We start from the raw sequence: 19,443 nt of genomic DNA, 5'->3' as shown, positions 1-19,443 counted from the left end.
TCCGGCATCTGCCAATCCCAGTGGGTGCTGGATAACTGAGAGGTTACTGTATATATGGCTCCTAATAGCACCTAACAGTGCAGTTGTCAATCAATCGCTAGGCATCATTTACAGAATCACACCTAACAGTGCCTAATTTGACTTAAGCGGCGGTAGTGTTAGGAGCCTGGCCTCATTTATAAGCGCATAAGTCATGAGTGTGTGGCGCAGTGGTTAGAGCTACAGCCTCAGCACCCTGAGGTTGTGGGTTCAACTCCCTCGCTGCTCCTTGTGACCTTGGGTAAGTCACTTAATCCCCCTCATTGCCCCAGGTACTTTAGATCAGGTGTGTCAATGTCCCTCCTCGAGGGCCGCAATCCAGTCGGGTTTTCAGGATTTTCCCAATGAACATGCATGAGATCTATGTGCATGCACTGCTTTCAATGCATATTCATTGGGGAAATCCTGAAAACCTGACTGGATTGCGGCCCTCGAGGAGGGACTTTGACACCCCTGCCTTATTGGGTCAGACCAATGGTCCATCAAGCCCAGTAGCCCGTTCTCGTAGTGGCCAATCCAGGTCCGTAGTAGCAACATTCCGGAATCCCAAATAGTAGCAACATTCCATGCAGAATCCCCAAAGAGTAGCAAGATTCTAGAATCCCAAAGAGTAGCAACATTCCATGCTACCAATCCAGGGCAAGCAGTGGCTTTCCTCGTGTCTGTCTCAATAACAGACTACGGACTTTTCCTCCAGGAAATTGGTCAAACCTTTCATAAAACCAGCTACGCTATCCGCTCTTACCACAACCTCTGGCACTGAATTCCAGAGCTTAACTATTCTCTAAGGAATATGGAACAACAAAAACAAAAACACACCTGAAAACTGAGAATATTTGCAAAAAAATCTGAAATTGAGCCAAAGGTTTTAGGGCTGAGCAGTTCCCTAAAAAATGTGTGGCCACACATACTCCTTCAGAAGAAAAACACATTGGGCTCCTTTTGCAAAGCCACGTTAGACTTTTTGTAAATCTCCAGCCGCAACAGTATTAGCTCCAAAGATCATAGGAATTCTATGAGCGTCGGCGCTAATACCCCTGCGGCCGGCGATTAAAAAAAAAAAAAAAAAAAAAAGCCTAACGCCAATCAAGTGGAGAAAGCTTCATCCAAGGCAAGACAAATCATGGGTTGCATACGCAGGGGTTTCGTCAGCCGTAAGCCGGAGGTCATTATGCCATTGTATAGATCCATGGTGAGGCCTCACCTGGAATACTGTGTGTAATTCTGGAGGCCGCATTACCGCAAGGATGTGCTGAGACTGGAGTCGGTCCAGAGAATGGCCACTTGGATGGTCTCGGGACTCAAGGATCTCCCGTACGAGGAACGGTTAGAAAAATTACAGCTATACTCACTCGAGGAGCGCAGAGAGAGGGGAGACATGATCGAGACGTTCAAATATCTCACGGGCCGCGTCGAGGCAGAGGAAGATGTCTTCTTTTTCAAGGGTCCCTCGGCAACAAGAGGGCATCTGTGGAAAATCAGAGGCGGGAAACTGCGAAGTGACACCAGGAAGTTCTTTTTTACTGAAAGGGTGGTTGATCGCTGGAATAGTCTTCCACTTCAGGTGATTGAGGCCAGCTGCGTGCCTGATTTTAAGGCCAAATGGGATCGACACGTGGGATCTATTCACAAGGTAAAGGTAGGGGAGGGACATTAGGGTGGGCAGACTGGATGGGCCGTGGCCCTTATCTGCCGTCTATTTCTATGTTTCTATGTTTCTAACGCAGCTTTGTAAAATGGGGGGATTGAGAGCAGTACTTAAGAAACATTTCTGTTCCCTGACAATCTGAAGTAAAACACCTAATCCTATTTAATAATTAACAATCGTCATTTGGAGACAGAATTCTAGCCTTTGAAAGCTCATTCTCATTCTTATTGTCTTGTCAAATGTCATCCTTGCTTTACTTGAAAGCAGCAATGTGTGTTTTATTTTACACCGATAGACGCCATGAGTTGCAAGATGATTCATTTCCCTCAAATGGGCTGCATCAGAAACCTAATTATGCAGAACATACAGACCTTTTGCTCCTTTTTTATTTTTTTAAATGTAATGAAAAGAGAAAGCAAAATTTTAGCATCAGCTCTTGTTTTCTTCAGCTTTCTGTTCCTTCAGAAACTATCTAATATAATAAAACGGTAAGCCGCGCATGCGCACTTCCTATGCGTACGTCCGTTTTCCGTGAGCTGTAGCTAGGAAGTGCGCATGCGCGGCTTACGGTCTGGCCTTCCCTGCTCTCCACCTGTGGAGCGGCGGCTGCCGGCCGCTAGTACCCCCTGCCCTCTCCATCGCCTGGCTCCCTTGCTGGAGTTTTTCGTGGTGGCGGCTCCTCTTGCGTCCGGCCCTGTGTACAGTTCAGCTCCGCCTATGTTAAAAGGAGCTGTTTTGAAATTGGAGTCCTGCCGCCACCGTAACACGTTCCCTCTGCCGCGGTCCCATATGTTAGAGAAGGGGCGGGACCAAGGCAGAGGGGAAAGTGCTATGGCAGTGGCAGGCCTCCGATTTCGACGCGGCTCCTTTTAACATTGGTGGATTCACTGCACCTGATGGAGGGAGGGAAGGAAAGGTGGTTGTGCGCTGTTGAGCCCCTCTTTGCCCTCACACCCTCTCCTAACTCACTATCATGCTCACTCCTGTCTCAGACCACTGGGGGGAGGTGCCTGTCTTCAGCTGCCGGGATGGAGGGAGGGAAGAAGAAAGAAGGGGCCCTGCCAAGACAGTTATCAAAAGCCAACCATAGCCTGGGACCCCTACATGGTATGAATAATGACCAGACAACAAAAGGTAAGAAAAATAATTTTATTTTCTGTTTTGTGATTACAATATGTCAGATTTGAAATGTGTCTTGAGGGAGGCTGCCGCCACAGCTTTGGACAGAGGGGTACCATTTTCGTGGGAGCAGGCCTTCGGAGAGGCTTGGGACGCGGGGACGGATGCGGGAGGGGCTGCCGATGTGAAGTGCTTTGGTGGGGGAGCCAGCCAGACCGCGAGTGTGGGGCCGTTGTAAGCGCGGTTTGGTCAAGAAGCCAGCTGCAAACTGCTTTGCTCTGGGGGGGAAGACAGAAGGGGCCATGTAGAGACAGGGAGAGAGTTAGGGGGGAGGGGTGTGCTGGGGGAGACAGAAGGGGCCATGGAGAGATAGGGAAAGGGGGCTGCTTTGGGGGGAGGGGTGCTGGGGACAGACAGCTTTGCTCTGGGGGGGGGAAGACAGAAGAGGGCCATGGAGAGACATTTGGGGGGGGGAGGTGGGTGCTGGGGGCAGACAGCTTTGCTCGGGGGGGGGAGGGGGAGACAGAAGGATAAAGACAGCGGCCAAGGAGAGAGAGATAAAGAAACACGGACAGACAGACACATCTATTCTAGCACCCATTAATGTAACGGGCTTAAAGACTAGTTAAATATGAAGAGATGACCATTCTATTGAAAGCTATTGATTAAACAGTAAACTATAAACAAATTTGAAATTAAATCGTAGATGAATCAAGTGCTCAAGCGTAGAAACACAGAAACAGAAAAAAATGGAGGCAGCTTAACGTCTGCCGACACTGGATTTATTTCTACAGCAAGTGATTTTGAATCTGTTTATGGTCTAGGTTTTTACTGATTTATGGTCACAGTCCCCGTTAAGAAGAATGCACACCGGAGGGAATTCAATAAACAGTGCCCAAACTTACCCCTCTCTTTTATTAATGTGCGCTAATCGAATTAGCGCGTGCTAAACGCTAACGTGTCCATAGACTAGCATGCACGCGTTTGCATTTAGCACGCGCTAAATCGTATAGCATGCGCTAATCGGTTAGCACACCTTAATAAAAGAGGGCCTTAGGCGCTGAAAAAAATCAGTACTGGGGGGCATGCAATGAAGTTATTAAGCAGTAGATTAAAACAAACCAAAGAAAATATTTATTTACTCAATGTGTAATTCAACTCTGGAATTTGTTGCAAAAGAATTTAGTGAAAGTGATTAGCATAGCAGGGTTTATAAAAAGCTTGGATAATTTCCTAAAAGAAACGTCCATAAGCTATTATTAAGAAAGTTGGGGGGAAATCCACTGCCTATATATTGCTATTGTTGATTAAAGCCATTACCAGTGGTGAGGAGTGACATTCATAGGATAAGCAGCATATAATCTGTTTTATCTCCTTGGGATCTTGCCAGGTACTGTAGGAGACTGGATACTGGGTAGAGAATGACACGGTGAGAAAATTCATCACCGCTCTCGTCCCCGCGGATAACCGTGGGAAAGCATTCCCTGCCATTCTTTAGTATCCATCTCAAACTCAGTCCTTCTACACCAGCGTTCTTAAGGGCCAGTGGCTGGGCCCATTCATACTTTGATTCTTCCCTCTCTCCTTAAAGAATGACATGGAGATGGTTCCCCACGGTTATCCGTGGGGACGGGAACGGTGATGAATTTTCTCACCGTGTCATTCTGGGCTTGATGGACCTTCGGTCTGCCCCAGTATGGCAACTCTTATGTTCTTATGCCAAGCGCTATTCTATAAAGGTTCCACCTTAAATAGAACTGTTTGAGTGTCGGGAGCAGCGCAGAGCATTCAGCGTGGCTCCCTACGCTAATAACCGCTATCGCAGTTTAGAAAAAGGGTGGGTTAATGGGGTTTTGATATGTTGTTTGTTTGTTTTTTTGTGAGACCAATGACCGTGATAGGATCTTTTATATGTGCTCAAGTTGAGGAAAACTTCTGAGATCTTTTTTTTCTCCACTATGTTTTGGTAATTTGGGAGCTGCAAATGCCCTATGGTGTGGGTTACACCAGTGGTTCCCAACCCTGTCCTGGAGGGTTCATAGACAACGGCGCGAAAGACAAAGGCGCGCCCGGACAATTGAGCGCAGCGTGGAGGCGCGCGCCGCTCTAAATTACTTTTTTTAGGGCTCCGACGGGGGGGCGTGGGGGGAACCCCGCCACTTTACTTAATAGGCATCGCGCCGGCGTTATGGGGGGTTTGGGGGTTGTAACCCTCCACATTTTACCGTAAACTTAACTTTTTCCCTAAAAACAGGGAAAAAGTGAAGTTTTCAGTAAAATGTGGGGGGTTACAACCCCCCACATCCCCCACAACGCCCCCACAACGCGGCGCGATGTCTATTAAGTAAAGTGGGGGGGTTCCCCCCACGCCCCCCCCCGTCGGAGCCCTAAAAACAGTAATATACAGCGGCACGCGCCTCCGCGCTGCGCTCAATTGTCTGGGCGTGCCTTTGTCTCAGCACGCTTTTGACCTGACACCGTCTTGGAGGACCACCAAGCCAATCAGGTTTTCAGGATAGTCCTAATGAATATGCATGGAGCAGGTCTGCATGCCTGTCACTTCCATTCTATGCAAATCTCTCTCATGCATATTCATTAGGGCTATCCTGAAAACCCGATTGGCCTGGTGGTCCTCCCGGACAGCGTTGGGAACCACTAGATTACACTATATGGTATTTATTGAATTTATAAGAAGTGAAGATATAGGCCCTCTTTTACTAAGGCGCGCTAATCGATTTAGCACACGCTAAACGCTAACGCATGCATGTTAGTCTATGGACACGTTAGCGGTTATCACGCCATACTAAACAGGGGATAGTGTGTTCATATTTTTGATTAACGGCTATCCAGATATGCCAGGGATATGTGTACATACAATATATCAGCAATATTCAGTGGATATCTGTATAGCTGAGCAGTTTAATGTAGTCTAGCAAAATTCTGCAATGTGTTTAGCTGCTGGCAAGCGCTCTCATATCGCCTATCTATAGGTCTGCGTTGAATGTATGCATTTTTAATTCATGCATGCAACCCAGAACAGCAGGCTTAAAAAAAAAGCACTTGCTGCCAGGTTTAATTATTGACCCATTTGTGCTCATCTCATATGACTTCAGAGCCCAGATAGAAAACTGCTTAGACTCAGTGACCTGTGAATCTCACCTATTGATGAGCGAGACGATAACAGCAAACAGCTCCTCATACAGGCCTGAAGCCATTCCTTCTATGCACTCCACCGCTGTCATCTTTGGTCCTACAGTAAGAGCAAAGAGAACAAGAAGCTTGAAGGCGTTTAAAAGGTATCTAGGTGCTCTACGGTGGTAATACTTGCTCCTGCCCTTAAGGCTTCACGAAGAAAATGGCTGTTGCAACCTCTCTGTGGTCAGCATTTTTCTGTCACCAGTGTCGTAGTAAGGAGGGGGGGGGGGGGGGTGAACCGCCCCGGGTGCCATGTTGGTGGGTGCACCGACGCCTCTCTGCCCCCTCCACCATCCCACACTCGCGCCATCCCATCAGATCTTCGCTAGTACGAGCAACTCTCCTACCTGTTTCTTGCGCCGGCCTTGCTTCCCCCTCTGAATCACTTCCAGGTCATGGGGCCAGGAAGTGACATCAGAGGGAAATCCAATGCTGGCTGGAGAAGCCACTCATGCTGAGGAAGATTTAAAGGTACGGCGGGGGCGGAGGGAGAGCGCAAGTGTGGAGTGGGGGGTGGGAAGGAACGGGGGGAGCATGGAGAGGAGGGAGGACGGCACCGCCCCAGACACCTCCTACCCTTACTACACCACTGTCTGTCATCATTGCTAAACAACAAGATATGCAAAATAAAGCAACAGGGCCTTAACGTCTGTTTCTTTGATACCAGCTCAAACAAAAGGCCTGATCCTGTCAATTTGCATATACAGTATACAGCTATGCAACACAGTAAAATTGAAGTAAGAGATTTAGGGCTAGATTCACTAAGGGCACAGATTGGATCCAATCCGTGAGGGATCCAATCCGTGTCCGGGGGCTGATTCACGAATCGCCCCCATGCAAATGAGGACGATCAGAATCACGTCCCCAACCGAGCACCCGGATCGCTCTGTAGCGATCCCGACGTATGCGCAGCCATCTCTAGATGGTCTGCGAATGCGTCGAAGAGCAGCGACTTTTTTAAAACTTTAGTCCAGCGAGCCCGTGGTTTTAACCCGCTTTAAAGACCAGGGCAGCGCTTGAGGAGTTGGGGGCAGAGCAGGCCGGCAGGAGCAAATTGGCAGAGAGCAGGAGAGTCGGGGTAGACAGCAGGCAGAGAGCAGGAGATGGCAGTCGGAAACCAGTGCATGACTGGTCCCCAGCAGTCGCTTGTTTGTGATCAGCCAGCCCAGTCAGTGTTGTAGGGTTTTTGTTTGTGAATTGCTGTCTGCCATCATATGAATACCGTTCCCCCTCATTTGCATGCGCGGATCGGAGGATGATCGGGACACAGGTTAGTGAATTGGGTCGCAAAGGGATCGCAAACTGATCGGTACACGATCGGCTTGCTTAGTGAATCTAGCCCTATATGGAGGCATGAAAATTTAGAGGTGCTGGGGTGCTAAGCAGGTTCTTTCATTCTGCCACGGGAGGGGGTAATTTGTATTGTTTAGCACTCCCGTTCATTTTGAAATGTTAATCCCTAGGGTGACGTGTTTAAAAATCCTGAGGTTACAGAGGAATGGGTCTGCACTGCACCTTGAGGTAACTATCCATTTTTCATTAGTCTTTGAAAACGTTAAGTACGTTCTACTTCCATTCCAGCCTTCAATTCAAATTTTATATTTTTCGTCCTTTAACTTTGGTACCTGAACTGGTTGCTAGGAAACCGAGCACCTTACAAGCAGTTTCCCCAAGCATGAGCACACTTCATCTGGCAGATGTCAGATCCTGCAAGCTCTGCGCATCGAGAGCCAAATGGAAATATACAGAGGCACAAAAACATAGGAATAGGAATGCCACACGGAAAACTGTGGAGCAGCGAGGGGGAGGTTTTGCTTCTGTGTTTGGGGGGGGGGTGAATTCAAAGAATGGCAGGCTTGAAAGTAATATTACAATGTGTGGAATTAGAACTCTCTCTTTGTCACCATTTCTTCAAATTTGTGGGACATAAATATAGCGCCCATTTTACTAAAGTGTATTAAACCGTTAACGTGTGGCTTGGTACACATTATCAGTTAGTGCACAAAAGCATTAATACTTATGTGGTATATTTACAACTAGTATTTTAGCCCGTTACATTAACGGTTGCTAGAATATATGTCTGTGTCTTTATTTCTGTCTCTCTCTCCCTCCCGCTGTCTGTCTCTCTCTCTGGCCTCCTTTGTCCCTCTGTCTTTCTGTGTCTCTCCCTGCCCCTGTGTCTTTCTTTTTTTCTTTCTATCTGTCTCTCTCCCTGCCTCCTATGCAGCAGCATTTCTCTCCCACCACTTCCCTGTGCAGCATCCACAGCAGGATTCCCTCCCCCTCCATTTCCGTCCTCCCACACCACTTCCCTGTACAGCAGCAGCATTTCCCCTACCCCCCCTTTCCCTTCCCGCGGTCTGACCGGCTCCCTTAGTCCCTTACCGCCCCCCCCCCCCTTTCCTTCCCTTCCCGCGGTCCCGACTAACCTTCCGATTCCAGCAGCATCTGCAGCACTCTACACACTGCTGCTTCGGGGCCCCGAGGCAGCGTGTGTAGAGTGCTGAAGACGCTGCTTGAATCGGAAGGTTTCAGGACCCGCAGCCCTTGCGGGCTCTGTGTTGGTTTTTTTTTTTTACATGGGCCCAGCCGGAGCAGGAGGAGAAGCCTGGGAGGCAGAAATTAAAGTCCGTTCTGGCCCCCGCTGACGTCGCCCAGGCCAGTTCACATCCTTCAGACTGCAAGAGCTGCCACGTCCGACAGGCTCCGCGTCGCCACGCGCATACGCACTCCTACCTGCGGTTCCCTACAGCTCACGGAAAACGGGAGCACGCAGGTGGGAGTGCGCATGCGCGCTTAGGGCTTTATTATATTAGATTAGCAAATGGTAAGTTGCATTTTGGGGGGAATGGTCATGAGTGAATAATTAGGTGTATAGACTATTTGGCACTGAGGGCTAAATTCTGGATATGGCGCCCCAAATATTGGTCCTGAAAAAGTGCTATTCTATAAACTGTGCTTAGTCTAGGAACTTGTCTAGAACAGTGCTTATGTCTAGGAACTTGCCCCCACTTTTACTAAGGTGCACCAACCGATTAGCACGCACTAATTGAATTAATATGTGCACCTTAGTAAAATTTTGGCGTGAACCATGTACTATTTCACCTATTCCATTGGAAGCCTATCATAAGACCCCCCCCAACTATTTTTCTCATCCTACTAACTCAGGGTCTCACAAACTTTATAGCCAGCAGCGCACTAAATCTAGTGCCCCGGTTGGAAGGCAGCCGGAAGTACACTGGTGACAAGATGATGTCGTGTGCATGCGTGATGTCATTGCGTCAATGTCCGCGCATGCGCTGAGGCCCACCTGGCCCTGACCCGCTTCGGAGGAGGGATCCGGGAGGTGCGGGGGCGAGGAGGAGAGAGAGGAGAGTCATCTGCGCCAGCTGACTTCCTACAGAACGTGTCTCTCGCCTCGAAAAACACGTCCTGTAGGCAGTCAGCCAGCGAGGATGACTCTCCTCCTCGTCGGCGTGTCGCGGCACACCTGAAATCTCAAGAGGCACACAGTTTGCGATAAACTGCACTAACTCATATAGCTATTCCTTTTATCTAAGTGGAAAAATAGCCCCAGACTTGGAGCGTCTCCACCCATAGGTGTTACACTCCAATGTTAAGGTCGCTCTTAGTTGTAATCATTGTCTTTTTAACATAATAATGGGGTATAACACCTATGGGTGGAGAAGCTCTAAGTCTAAGGCTATTTTTCCACTTAGATACAAGGGTCATGGTCAGATGGGCCTCCGCGCATGCACGGATGTCAATGCGATGACATCATGCACATACATGATGTCATCACAGCAACATCCGGGCACTTCCGGGCACCTTCCGGCCGGGGCACTGGATTTAGTGTGTCGCTGGCCGTAAAGTTTGCGAGGGATAGGGCGGGGGACAATTTATCAAACGCAGAGGTAGAGGTAGGGGGGCAGTTTATCAAACTTTTCCTCTACGACAAAAATGGTTCCAATTTTGACCTGGCATTTTTCCCATTGTAAGGGGTGGATTCTGGAGATTTCTTGATAGATTTTTTTGTGCTGGACGAAGTTTTTGATAAATCCTTCTTTTCTTCCTCAAAGCGGAATTATAAAATTTTGATAGCTACATAGCATTCTTGATATATAACACCTGGTCGTTAAGCGGTTCATGTCTATAAAACAATTTTTTTTTTTTAAATTGTGCAATAAGCGCTGTATAGTTCAGGGAACACTGACAGGACGCATCTCCACATGGTCGGCCTTGCTGTTCATACCGCTGTTTTTCTCTTCATCTTGGCTCAGTCGTTTCCCTTTAGATGTGGCTTGTTCAATTATCTTTCGGAGATGGTGTTTGAAGACTGCCGTTGAGAGTTCCTCATAGTCACTGCCCAGAACACTGGCTGCGTTGTTGGCCCATTCAAACTTCATGAACTGTTTCCTGCCAACTGAGAGAAGAGAATAAGTCAACCTCAACCAAGCTACTCAGTGATGCCTGGCTGTCTCTTTGTCATTATGAATTACTAGCCAGTTCCTGTCAGTCTGGAAAATTCATACTCAGGTTTTAACCATTAAACGCCTGGTTTTCTCCTCCTTTGCCTGCCTTAGATCCATCATTCTGTTTTTCTGCCTTTTCCACATTGACAACTATTCAATTCCTCTTGAGAAGATAATCAGTAATGAATAAACAGCAATATTTTGTACCCTCAAAGAATTCTTAATTAGCTGGAAAACAAATTTACAGAGGCCCGTATTCAAAGCAATCTTTCTGGATAACCTTAGGACCTTTCCTGACAAATCACTGACTGACAGTTTCCTCCTTCCCTCTCACAGTGGATAAACTGTGCAGAGACTACTTTGATGTCTGGCTGAAATGTATTTGATCAAGTGTGAAAAGGGGAAACAGGCATTTGGTGTATGTGGGGTGGGGGGAGCACATCTAAAAGTTAACTGAATTATGATGATACCCAAATGTGCTAACTTTACAAAGAAATATGGACAGAAGAGATGGAGTAAAAAAAAAAAAAGCCAACGGGACCTGGTGCTCAATAAGAATCTTTTTTTAATATGGCAAAGAAGTTCCAAGGGACTTGATATGGGCTGTGTTTCGACAAACATAACATAACATTGTGCTTATAGACCGCGTTACCACAAAGATCTACACGGTTTACAAAAGATTATAAACATTAAACATAATCGTATATTTGAATGAATCAGCTAGTCAAGTATTTGGAGAAAAGATAGGTTTTTAGCTGTGAGCAACAATGATCGAAATTCTTTTTCATGAGAAGCTGCTTGAGATGCTAAAGAGTGATTTAGGAATTTCTTGCTTTTACAGCCTTTTACAAAAGGGGAATTAAACAGAGCTTGGGTTTTTCTACTATATTTGTGCGTAGCTATGGAAAAACTATTAGCCAGATAAATAGGGGCTGCACCATATAAAACCTTGTAACAAAAACAGACCAGCTTGAATACCCGAGCTTCCACAGGCAACCAATGCAATTCACAATAAAATAACGTAACATGATCGTATTTCTTCAATCCGTAAATCAATCTAACTGCTGTGTTCTGTATCAAACAGCGTCTACATCAAAAGTCAATTCTTATGTGCAGAACTATCAGTGAAACCAATGCTCTGAAGACTTCCTTCTGCTGCAACTCGCCAGACAGGAAACAGGAAATGACATCAATCAGGGCAGGACGCGGCAGAGGGAAGCCTTCGGGGGCTGGCACTGGCAGCAATAATGAGTTACTGCAGGTTGTGGGGATGCATGTAAGGTATGCCAGGGAGGGGCATGCTTGAGAGATAGAAGGGTAGATGCTGGGATGCCGCAGAGAGAGTGGAGGGGCAGAATGGTACCACCACTGGACCTCAATCAAAAATAGATGGGCCTGTGCCCACCTAGGCCCACCTATAGCTATGCCACTGGTTCCCTCTGAGTGTGAGTTCTCCACCGACATTCCTGTCAGTGAGGGGTGCTGTTTCACTATCACATTTTTAGTGGTGAGGGACAGGCAAGCTGCGCAGGACGCCAGGGAACCTGTTCGTCTCTAGTGATTGAAAACACAGTATTTAAACACTACCCCCAGTGGCGTAGTAAGGAGGGGGCATGGGAGCGTTTGGCCCCAGGCGCAGTCTCGGTAGATAGAATTGCTAATTAATTCGATGGATGTGCTTGTTGTTGTTTTTTTAGTGCAAATTAACTGAAAACACGGCTCGATAGTCAACAAGCAAACGCTCATTTCATCATCTACCATCTGTAGTCATTCTTTTTTTTTGTTTGTTTAATGTCTGTCAGAGCTGAAAATCCAAGTTCACAAAGATAAGAAGATCCAAACAGTAAACAAAGCCTTGATTGCTTTGTTGCTCAAGTTAGGATAACTACTGCATACACAATAAAAGTAAAATGACTTGCTGTTAGTTTTCAAGGACCAATCATGTCAATGAATGATACACTTCTCCCTCCGTATCCACGGGGGTTAGGGGCAGAGCCGGTCCACGAATATTAAAAATCTGCAAATAATATTTGAGCCAGTTCTGCCCCTAATCCCCGCTTCCCCCTGGCTATTTTAAGGCCTGTAAGCCCCCCCCCCCCCCTTAAGCCTTACCTGGTGGTCTAGCGGGTTTTCAGGGCAGGAGCGATCTTCCCACACTCCTGCCTCGTGCAGATCGCTCACAGGAAATGGCTGCGTTGAGCGCCTGTAGTCTCTCGAGCCATTTCCTGTGAGCGATCTCTCCTACCCCGAAAACCCGCTAGACCACCAGGTAAGGCTTAAAGGGGGGCTTACAGGGCTTAAAATAGCCCAAAAAATTAAAATGGGTTTTTGGGTTTAAAACCGCGAATAACCGAATCCGCGGTTGCTGAAACCGCAGATTCGGAGGGGGAAGTGTACTTGTCTGGGTGGTTGTATCCTTATGCAGATGCTCATAACATTGACAGACTTTGGTGTACGCGACGTGCAAGTCATCTATTCCAGTGCATACTTATGAAGGGAATTTTTGAACAATAAAGTAAAATTCTGGAATCTCTTGTGGCACACCCGGAATCTCTTCGGGGCGCACCACTGTGCCGTGGCACACAGTTTGAGAGACACTGTTCTAGACAAAGGGTTCATAGACAACGGCGCGAAAGACAAAGGCGCGCCCGCAAAATTGAGCGCAGCGCGGAGGTGCGCGCCGCTCAAAATTACTGTTTTTAGGGGCTCCGACGGGGGTTTTTGTTGGGGAACCCCCCACTTTACTTAATAGACATCGTGCCGGCGTTATGGGGGGTTTGTGGGGTTGTAACCCTCCACATTTTATTGTAAATTTAACTTTTTCCCTAAAAACAGGGAAAAAGTGAAGTTTTCAGTAAAATGCGGGGGGTTACAACCCCCCAAACCCCCCACAACGCCCCCACAATGCGGCGCGATGTCTATTAAGTAAAGTGGGGAGGTTCCCCTGCACGCCCCCCCCGTCGGGGCCCTAAAAACAGTAATTTTGAGCGGCGCACACCTCCGCGCTGCGCTTAATTGTCTGGGCGCGCCTTTGTCCCGGTGCGCTTTTGACCTGACACCAGACAAAGCAACCCATCCTTACTTCACCATGCCGACTTAGGAAGCATCCATCAGGAAACGCTTAACCATTCCAGCACCAGCCAACAGAAAATGGGTAACCAAGGGCCCCTTTTACTAAGGTGCGCTAGCGTTTTTAGCGCACGCAGGATTTTAGCGCGCGCTAAACCCGCGCTACGCTTCTAGAACTAACGCCTGGTGGGCGGGGCAATTCAGCGCGCGCTATTCCATGCGTTAAAAGCCCTAACGCACTTTTGTAAAAGGAGCCCCAAGTTTCTAGTTTGGCCTGGCAGGATTTTTGAATTCTCACTCTCCATCGTAATTTGGTTTTCCTTATCTTTTAGAGTTCCAGTCCAACTTGTAAGATGCATACTGACAACAACAACAAAAAAGACTTTGAAATGATTTATTCCGCAGATCTGCCAGGGGTGTTTTGAGGGCATTGTAATTGCAAATAAAAGATGCAGCATGGATTACCTGTCTCTTCTCCATTTCAGCTAGAAGACAGAGGTGCATTGATCATCGTGACCCTAAACTAATAAATGCTTACTCACAGAATATGGCCACGCACAAGCCAGATGCAGCTGCAGGGGTATTTTTAGCATGCTTCTATGTGACCTCCACAGTGCACTGTACTGCTCAGATCATCTGCTGTCATGTTCTCATTATGATCATTACTATGGCCCAGGGCCATCTGACGAACTAGGTGACCTTCAGCTGTGCACCACCCCCTCCCCAAGGAAGCTTAAGACCCCATCCCTTTATAGCCAAGCATCTCCCCTTTCCTTCTCTATTTTTTTATATTTAAGTATTTTTATTGATTTCAATATTATATCAAGTAAACTTGTACAGAAAGCAAATTTAACCAAAGCATATTACAATCATATAAATCCATACTTAACAATGTTAAGCAATACAAGAAAAACTATTATGGTAAAATTAGCTCAAGTCCTCATTAGATCCGAGAATTAATTATGAGAACATAAAGAAACAATCAAAAAAGTAATGCTATTCCTATAGATCAGTAAGGAAGTTACTATTCTCTTTCCTTCTCTAATTCCCTAAAGTTCAGCATCTCTCCTTCTCATCACTCCCCTTCCATCCTTAAGGCGAACATCCTAATTCCCTTGTTGCAAGTTTCTGGGTCTCACTGCATTTTTGTCAGGTAGAAACTGACGTTTCAGCCATGATGCTGTGGCTTTCTTCAGGGGATGCTCTGAAGTCTGCAGTGTGACTTTGGAAATAGTGGATTCATTGACCTGATTGGGAACAGGGCAGTCCGCCAATTTGTATTTTGGCGGGAAAGTCAGTTGGTCAGAAATTTGAATTTTGTTGTGAAAGTCCATAGAATGGAAAAGTCTCTGGTAGGTTTAAATATGTTCCCAATTAGGTCAGTGAACCCACTGTTTCCAAAGTCACACTGCAGACTTCAGAACATACCCTGAAGAAAGCCACAGCATGATGGCTGAAACGTCGGTTTCTATCTGACAAAGACACAGCGAGACCCAGAAAACTGCAACAAGCACAATGTCAGCTGCGGAAATCCTGAGAGAACATCTAACACAGTCCACGGGGAGAACATCTTTAAACATACCAGAGACTTTTCCATTCTATGGACTTTCACAACAAAATTCAAATTTCTGGCCAACTGATTTTCCCGCCAAAATTCAAATTGGTGGACTGCCCTGTTCCCAATCAGGTCAGTGGACCCACTATTTCCAAAATCACACTGCAGTCTTCAGAGCATACCCTGAAGAAAGCCACAGCATGATGGCTGAAACGTCAGTTTCTACATGATAAAGATTCAGCAAGACCCGGAAACCTGCAACAAGCACAATGCCAGCTGTGGAAACCCTGAGACAACATCATAATTCCCCTCCTTCATCTTTCTTGTCTTCTGTACACCCATTACCACAACTCAACCTCTTTCCAGACCCAGGCCAAAGTTACAAGAAGATTCAGGGTTTCTGCAGTTGGCATCATGCTTTCCCACCATAATTCAAATTGGCGACCAATGGCCTATCTCACCTCATTCACCTCAAGCCACAACCAATCAGGTTTGAGGACCTTCTATATAAAGACAAACTTCAGACCTCAAAAGAATACCCTGAAGAAAGCAACAACATGATGGCTGAAACATCGGTTCTACCTGAGAAAATGCAGCCAGACCCGGAAACCTGCAATAAGCCTCAGTACAGCTTATTCCTCTACTATAAAGAGGCTGGCGGAAAATCATTGAGTCTAAGTCCTTTTATTCTGGATTCCTTGCATATCAATATGTCAGAAAAGTATTAACACACAACTGAGAGCAGTATTCATGATTAATTGAACAGACTATTATTTGAGCTACATGAAGGCACCTTGACAGCTGGAAACGGGAAGGGGTAAAACATGGACCTGACGGACTTCGTGGATCTAAAACCACACGTCCTTAAAAATCTGAGGTCCGTGCCACTTATAGCTAGTTTCTGGCTCTGACAGACCTCGATGACAATTTAGCACTGATGGATCCGTCTCAGCACAGGGAGGGAAAAGTATTAGGATCCGTCAGCGCTAAAATGTCATTGAGGTCTGTCAGAGCTGCGGACCTCAGATTTTTAAATTTACTGGGGCTGCAGGAAACCGGTTTAAAGGATTCATTTTAGAGCCGCTCCAGCTCTAGTCTCTGGCTCTGACAGACCTCAATGACATTTTAGCACTGACGGATCCTAATACTTTTCCCTCCCTATGCTGAGATGGATCCATCAGCGCTAAATTGTCATCGCGGTCTGTCAGAGCCAGAAATTAACTATAAGTGGCACGGACCTCAGATTTTTAAGGACGTGCGGTTTTAGATCCGCGAGGTCCGTCAGGTCCGCGTTTTATCCCTTCCCGCTGGAAATGAAAGGTGACGGTTCATTAATAAAATCATCTAGGAATAATGTGTTAACTGAACAGCTAAAAACTCTCTCTATATATATATGAAAGAAAGAAAAAACAAAACCCAAGATCCAGATAGTTGCTGGGTTAACATCCTGAATATTATCGCTAACCAGGTAACTCTAGGCCCTGCCCCTAGAGGTACCAGACAGATAGTGCTAAGGTGGTCTGCTTAGATTTTCTGCCACTGAAAACCTGGGTGTGGACCCACTGAGAAAGACTTAGGGGTCCTTTTACTAAAGCGCGCTAACATAGTAACATAGTAGATGACGGCAGATAAAGACCCAAATGGTCCATCCAGTCTGCCCAACCTGATTCAATTTAAATTGTTTAATTTTTTTTCTTAGCTATTTCTGGGCAAGAATCCAAAGCTCTACCCAGTACTGTGCTTGGGTTACAACTGCTGAAATCTCTGTTAAAACCTACTCCAGCCCATCTACACCCTCCCAGTCATTGAAGCCCTCTCCCCCAAACGGCCATATACAGACACAGATCGTGCAACCAAAAGGCCATGTACAGACACAGACCATGCAAGTCTGCCCAGTACTGGCCTTAGTTCAATATTTAATCTTATTTTCTGATTCTAGATCCTTTGTGTTCATCCCACGCTTCTTTGAACTCAGTCACAGTTTTACTCTCCACCACCTCTCTCGGGAGCGCATTCCAGGCATCCACTACCCTCTCCGTAAAGTAGAATTTCCTAACATTGCCCCTGAATCTACCACCCCTCAACCTCAAATTATGTCCTCTGGTTTTACCATTTTCTTTTCTCTGGAAAAGATTTTGTTCTACGTTAATACCCTTCAAGTATTTGAACGTCTGAATCATATCTCCCCTGTCTCTCCTTTTCTCTAGGGCTTCCAGTCTCTCCTCATACGTCTTCTGGCGCAAGCCTCCTATCATTTTCGTCGCCCTCCTCTGGACCGCCTCAAGTCTTCTTACGTCTTTCGCCAGATACGGTCTCCAAAACTGAACACAATACTCCAAGTGGGGACTCACACTGTACAGGGGCATCAACACCTTCTTCCTTCTACTGACTAAGCCTCTCTTTATACAGCCCAGAATCCTTCTGGCAGCAGCCACTGCCTTGTCACACTAACGGATTTATTGCGCACTAAATACTAAGGCACCCATAGAATATAATGGGCGCCTTAGCATTTAGAGTGTGCTAATCTTTAGCTCACACTAAATCGCTTAGCGCAGCTTAATAAAAGGACCCCTTATTCAGGTAGGAGTGTATGAACTCAGAAATGCGAATGCTACAAAGAACTGGCAATGTACAGTATATTAGGGTGATTATATTTTCGCCTGTGTGGAGAAAAGTGACTGAACAATCCCCAGAACTAAATACACTTTCCAACGGAAACCATAATTCAAATGTAATGTATTTGTGTGATATAATGATTCATTTCCATCTAGAATCAAATTGGATTACATTATTATAAAAGCTTCAAGGGAATTTAATTTCGTCTCAGATTAAGAAACCTCACCTTTTTCCCTCCATAGCATTATTTCTTCCAAATATTTGCCACTCAACATGCATTTTATTAAAAGAACAGTGTGCTTTCATTTCACACGAGAGTAAGAGCCTGTCAAAAAGTTTTAGGTGCACCGATACATAAAGTAAGAAGTGGAATAGTTCTAATCAGATTGATGACCACAAATTATTGAAAAAAATGTCCTTTTACTCATCCAATAAAGAAAAATGGGAAGACCCAATAATCCACAGTGAAAACAAAAACCTGTGGATACAGATGTTCTGGAGATCATTTATTAAACACTGACATAAAAACATGAAAATTCAATTTAAAAAGTACAATGATAAAAAATACAGTGATAAAAGTCCAACCGGACCCTACACGGTCCGTGTTTCGGCGAACACGCCTTCCTCAGGGGTCCAATGGTTTGCAAACTCACATATAAAGAATTGGACTGAAAACAGTCTATTGTCTTTAAACATGTGAGGGAATGGGAGGCAGAAAAGGTTGTTGGAGTTGGTTTGTTTTTAATTGTATGGCAGGTTAAATTAGTTAGAGTGTAAGGACAGGCCTGGTTGTAAATGAAACAGAAAAATACGCACAATAATATTTGGTTTACTTTTGGTTTCCACCATTGTTTGTTTCTTTCTTTATTTATTAGTTCTTTCAAATGACAGATAAAGCAAAATAGCATTTTTTTTGCTACTTCAGCTTGTCTGCGGTGTTCTTTGCTCAAATGTTTAAAGACAATAGACTGTTTTCAGTCCAATTCTTTATATGTGAGTTTGCAAACCATTGGACCCCTGAGGAAGGCGTGTTTGCCGAAACACAGACCGTGTAGGGTCCGGTTGGATTTTTATCACAATATTTTCTATCATTGTAATTTTTAAATTGAATTTTCATGGTTTTATATGTCAGTGTTTAATAAATTATCTCCAGAACATCTGTATCCACAGTTTTTTGTTTTTATTCATCCAATAACTCATTTTCCTGACCACCGCCTGCTTCCTGGAAGGCCCTTTTCCTGTCCCATAGATGAACAGCAATGTTTGTATGTACTCTTAAGACCACGCTTTCATTTTCCCCTGCACATATGGACATTCACACCCCACAAGAAAATGATCGTTCCGTCTCCCGTGAGAAGTATGTTTTCATTTTATTTCATGTCTGATTAAGGTTGTTGAAGGACCATGTGCCCAAGGCCCCGCCCCCAGGAGGGACCTAAGGCTCCCGGGCCTATTCTGATTGGCTCAGGTGCCTTAGGCCCCACCAGTAGGCGGAGCTTTGGGACGGATGGGCCAATCCGGCCTCATTCCGTCGTTGGCTGCCTGCCGGACAGGCGGGTTTGGCTCCTGTCTGTCCGGCCAACTACATAAAGGTACGGGGAAGGCGGGTGGGGGTATCGTGGGGGTCGGCCAGGGGGGTCGAGGGTCGGCTGGGGGGGCGGTCGGAGGTTCTTGGGGGAGGGCGGGCGTTGGGGGGAGGGGGGTATGCGTCGAGGGCAGGAGGGCCTGGG

General features: G+C 46.2%; 1 protein-coding gene across 2 annotated transcripts in view; it reads right to left on the bottom strand.

The window, feature by feature from the left end:
* The window catches only part of MYO18B (myosin XVIIIB), a 565,740-nt gene that overhangs the window by 367,931 nt on the left and 178,366 nt on the right, over nucleotides 1–19,443 (bottom strand). For both annotated transcript variants that reach the window (XM_033955841.1, XM_033955842.1), the window contains 2 exons: nucleotides 10,254–10,424; nucleotides 5,966–6,056 (listed from right to left, as the gene is read on the bottom strand). In XM_033955841.1, the coding sequence (XP_033811732.1) occupies nucleotides 5,966–6,056; nucleotides 10,254–10,424 (262 nt within the window). The remainder of the gene's footprint in view (nucleotides 1–5,965; nucleotides 6,057–10,253; nucleotides 10,425–19,443) is intronic.

Source organism: Geotrypetes seraphini, chromosome 8, assembly GCF_902459505.1.
Source record: "Geotrypetes seraphini chromosome 8, aGeoSer1.1, whole genome shotgun sequence".
In the NCBI taxonomy this organism is placed as follows: domain Eukaryota; kingdom Metazoa; phylum Chordata; class Amphibia; order Gymnophiona; family Dermophiidae; genus Geotrypetes; species Geotrypetes seraphini.
This window is presented reverse-complemented; position numbering and strand designations above follow the sequence as displayed.